The sequence below is a fragment of the Talpa europaea genome, assembly GCF_964194135.1.
Source record: "Talpa europaea genome assembly, chromosome: X".
Classification (NCBI taxonomy): Eukaryota; Metazoa; Chordata; class Mammalia; order Eulipotyphla; family Talpidae; genus Talpa; species Talpa europaea.
In genome coordinates, this window is record NC_140081.1 from 53,883,895 (window position 1) to 53,888,457 (window position 4,563).

The window sequence follows — 4,563 nt, forward strand, 5'->3', positions numbered from 1 at the left end:
TCACCGCACGTCGCTCATCACTCTCCTCACACAAACCACCCGAATGCCTGGGGGGCGAGCCCTGCTCCGAACCCGTCCATCACGTCCAGCGGCCAACCCCTCAACGTGTACTCGCAGTCTGGCTTCACTGTGAGCGGCATGCTTGAGCATGGGGGCCTCACTCCACCGCCAGCCTCCGCCTCATCACAGAGCCTACATCCAGTGCTTCGGGAGCCCCCAGACCATAGCGATCTGGGCTCGCACCACTGCCAGGACCACTCGGATGAGGAGACACCAACCTCGGATGAATTGGAACAGTTCGCCAAACAGTTCAAACAAAGAAGAATCAAGTTGGGTTTCACGCAGGCCGACGTGGGGCTGGCGCTGGGAACATTATATGGCAACGTGTTTTCACAAACCACCATCTGCAGGTTCGAGGCCTTGCAACTGAGCTTCAAGAACATGTGCAAACTGAAGCCGTTGCTAAACAAGTGGCTTGAGGAGGCCGATTCATCTACAGGGAGCCCGACTAGCATTGACAAGATTGCAGCGCAGGGACGAAAGCGCAAGAAGCGAACCTCCATTGAGGTGAGTGTCAAGGGCGTACTGGAGACACATTTCCTCAAGTGTCCCAAGCCTGCAGCGCAGGAGATTTCCTCGCTGGCAGACAGCCTCCAGTTGGAGAAAGAAGTGGTGCGTGTCTGGTTCTGTAATCGAAGACAGAAAGAGAAAAGAATGACTCCTCCAGGGGATCAGCAGCCTCATGAGGTTTATTCTCATACGGTGAAAACAGACACGTCCTGCCACGATCTCTGACTGCAGGAAGCGAAGAAGCAGCCGGCCCCACTGGGAGCAGCGCGAATTTCTTTTTCAATCTCACTTTCTTTCGGTCTAGCTTTATTTGCGCGCTCTCTCTCTCTCTCTTTTTTTCTCTCTTTCTCTCTCAAAACAGGTGATTTTAACTCACATTAAGAAAGGAAACGGGTGCGCGCGCGCGCGCGCGCACGCACACACACACACACACACACACAGACACAACACACTCATTCAGGCTTCCCTAATGCTGACATACAGTTACATTAAGCAGTTCAGGCTAGGACCTCATAGTCCCTGCCGCCCATGCAAGTTTCCTCCAACCTTTTCTACTCACCAAGACATATTGTTTACTTTGAGAAAGATTTGTTTGGTTGCTCCTCTCTAGGCTGAGTAAGGAGTGTGGTAACATGGGGGCGGGGTAGGGATGTGGGAGGTGGGGGTGGGAAGACAGATGTGTGCCTCTGAATAACCTTTCAGCGCCTTGGTTATAGCAGCTGTATTTCAGGTGAAATTTGTTTTACAATAGACTAGTTTTGCATTTTTTAAAACTTCGATAGCATTTCTAAATGTCTGCGGTGTTTTACTAAAGCTGTACACAATATTTGTGAGATAATTTGTATCTAATCGACCACTCAACATTATTATTATTATTATTCCTTCATTGAGCTGATAGTTTTTTAATTGCTTAGAAAAGGGAGGGGAGTCTGGGAGGAGGAGAAAGGGGAAGATATGCCTACGCATTCACCCACCCCTATCCCAAATCTGTGTAGAGAGAATATAATACAATAGGGAGCGTTTATAATTATATCGAAGTTATATGGAGGGATATATCTCTCTATACACTTTTCCCGGGGCGGAGTTTCTAGGATGGGCAGAATAGGCAGATTTATTAGACTTGCAAACTAGCGCAAAGTTGGTGAGGCCATTCCGAAGTTTTCTGCGCTGCCTCAGGGAACTGTGGAGCCCCTGCGATGTTCCTCGGCACAGATCTGGGTATCCAGGAAAGATTTGGTCGCGACTCCAGGAGAAAAAGGTTGGCCCGAGGAGCAGAGAGGTATCCGCACCTACTGAATTCCGGAACGCTGGCAGTGGGCGCTTGCACCAGCCTAGCGAAGCGCCAGACTGAGGACTAGCGCTAACGCACTAGCCCCGCGATCGCTTTCGCTGGAGATTATGGCCGGGAGACGCTGGCTACAGACAGTGTCAGCGCCTCCCAGTTTGGTTCATCTCCAGCTCACTGGTCGAGTGAGAAAGCCTTAGGAGGGTTGGCAAGGCGCTTTCTACACAGCAGAGCGACAGTGAAACTATTGGTCACAGGGATTCCGGTCTAGGCGTGCAACCGTGTCCTCTCCGGCGTTTCTACAGCTGTCTGTAAGTGGGTTCAAGTGGAGCGGACTCCGAGCCTCTGAGAAGCACAGCTGGTAGAAGCCCACTGCGTCTATTGAGGTAGCTAGCGAGTGCCTGGGCGGCTGGGCTTCCTTCCCTTCTCTTTCCTCCCCTTCCTTCTTTCCTACGTTCCTTCCTCCCTCCCTCCCTCCGTCCCTCCCTCCCTTCCTTCCTTCCTTCTTTCCTCTATGTATATGTGTACCTGTGTGTATGTGTCTGTGCGTGTGTGTGTAGTTAGGTGTGTGTATAGTATTAATATTTACAGAAAACAAAAACTACAAAAAAATCTCGCTAGGCTTTTTAGAGATCCCAAAAATATGCAGTTGCTGAGGCTTTATTTCTAGCCCTTATTCTCACAAGCCAGGTCCATAGGCACACCTCATTCCCAAGGAGCACACTTGTGCACCACCAACCAAGCATCCAACACCCGCAGCTGCCCCTCCCGCAGTACCTGGCTGGGGGCTCCTTTACACCCCTGCCTGGCCGCCTGGTCTGACTCCTGGCACGGTTGCAGTAAACAAAGCTTCAAACTACCTAAGGACCAGAAGCCTCAGGCCCCCTTTTCTGGATGTACTAGTATGGGCTGCCAGGCCTCTGGTCTCCCCCAGCTGCAGGTCGAAGTGCTTGCATAAATTCAAATCTCAGACCCTTTTTCATTTTTGTCGACTCTCTGCATTCTGTTGGTAGTTGGGTTTTAGTTTCCGGTTTTATTTTTTTTTTTCCATGTTGAGTTCATATTTTACAACTGTTAAGTTTTTTTGTTTAGATTTTTTCAATATTTTTTCTACCGTTAAGCTGTGTGGTTCAAACCTAAGTTAACCCAAATATTTCCGCCGACTTTATAATTGTACAGTTTTGTATATTAAACGTTTTTTGAAGTTATTAATTTAAAAAAGATCATTTAGTTTATTCATTTAGTAACTGATGTATAATAAACGCTATTTTCATTAAGAGTTGCTTTTTCAACTATTTTATTCGAATTGCCTATTGCAGTTGCCAGCAATTATTTATTTTCAATAAATTCTGCATTGTGTTAAAAAGAAAACTCTCAAAGATGAGTTGGGTGTCAAAAGAAAGACAATTTGTTGTAATGTTTGATGTGAACCATTTTAGTCAAGCAGTTTATATTGACACAATATTTTATTGTTGTAAGAGATTTAAAAGGTTTAAATAAAAACATTTTTCCAGAAATCTTTTTTTTTTATTATTATTCTGGCTTTATTGTGTGGTGTGCACACACAGTGAAGCATTCAAACAGTTACATTCTGGGTAAACAGCTCATCTGCTTTGGTTCAGGTTAGAAATCATCAGTCATTGTTTTGATTCTTGATTCTCTCCCTTTGATCTTTGGCCTTAAACAAATATGAGAGAGACAGAGAGACAGAGAGACACACAGAGACAGAGAGACACACAGAGAGAAGAGACCTAGTATTATTATAGCACCCATGTTAAAGGTCACACAAAACACACCCCAAATGATGGAAATCAGTCCCGGAAGGGTGGAAGGCAGTCCAGGCAGGGAGTTTATTTCAAGAGGTGCAATCTTATTAATATTCTCCAAAAGGAGTCTCTCTCTCTCTCTTTCTCTCTCTCTCTCTCTCTCCTCCAACAGATAAACCCTTCTCTGAACCTGCCCCTCCTGAACTGAACCCAGACTTTTGCTGAGGCTTTCATATCACCTTGTTGGCTTCACCCACCTCTCTTCTTCCCTGTTCTCTCCAGGAACCCTTCATAGGTGAGTCCATTCCCCCTGATGAGAGATGGGAAGATGAATACATATAAGAAGTGCTTTTTTTTAATTTATTTATTCTTAAGACACCCTGGGCCCAGCAACTCTGATAAACTTTTGACTACTTAGTGTTGCCCAGTAAGGCTAAATTCTGTCCAATTCTTATCTAAGTTTGAGGGGCAGGAAGTATACATGAAGATATTTGGAAGGAAAGTCCCATTTATTATACTCTTATTCCCATTGCTACGTACCATTTTACCTCTATTATTTTATAGGACCCTCCCTAAACTAAAGGACAGTTACCTGTAGTGATGGGTGAGGAATAACTTACTAAATCAGAATTAGTTATGTTTTAAGGCTTTGTATATACATGTATGCCTTACCCCAATTTTTTTAGTGGACACATTTATGCAGTAAATAGTACATATAACTATAGAATTTCAGCAGCAAAATTCCTCTCAATTCATAACCAAAGTATTTTTTTTGTTAGACAAAGAAACATTATTTAATCATTTTAATATGTATTTATTATCACATGCAATATCTTGCAATTTTCAGATTGCCTAATGATTTACAACAGCACACTTCATCATAACATGTGAGTGTTGTATATGAATATGCTACATGTTGTGTATATACTCATGGACATATCT

The 4,563-nt window shown here is 44.6% G+C and overlaps 1 protein-coding gene across 1 annotated transcript in view; it reads left to right on the forward strand.

Moving 5' to 3' along the window:
* POU3F4 (POU class 3 homeobox 4) overlaps positions 1-795 on the forward strand; it is a gene marked incomplete at both ends in the record, with an annotated part of 1,086 nt that extends 291 nt beyond the window's left edge. The window contains one exon of the mRNA XM_084258579.1: positions 1-795. This exon is cut by the window's left edge and continues 291 nt beyond it. Within this exon, the coding sequence (XP_084114705.1) occupies positions 1-795 (795 nt within the window).
* Between the last annotated feature and the right edge of the window lie 3,768 nt (positions 796-4,563).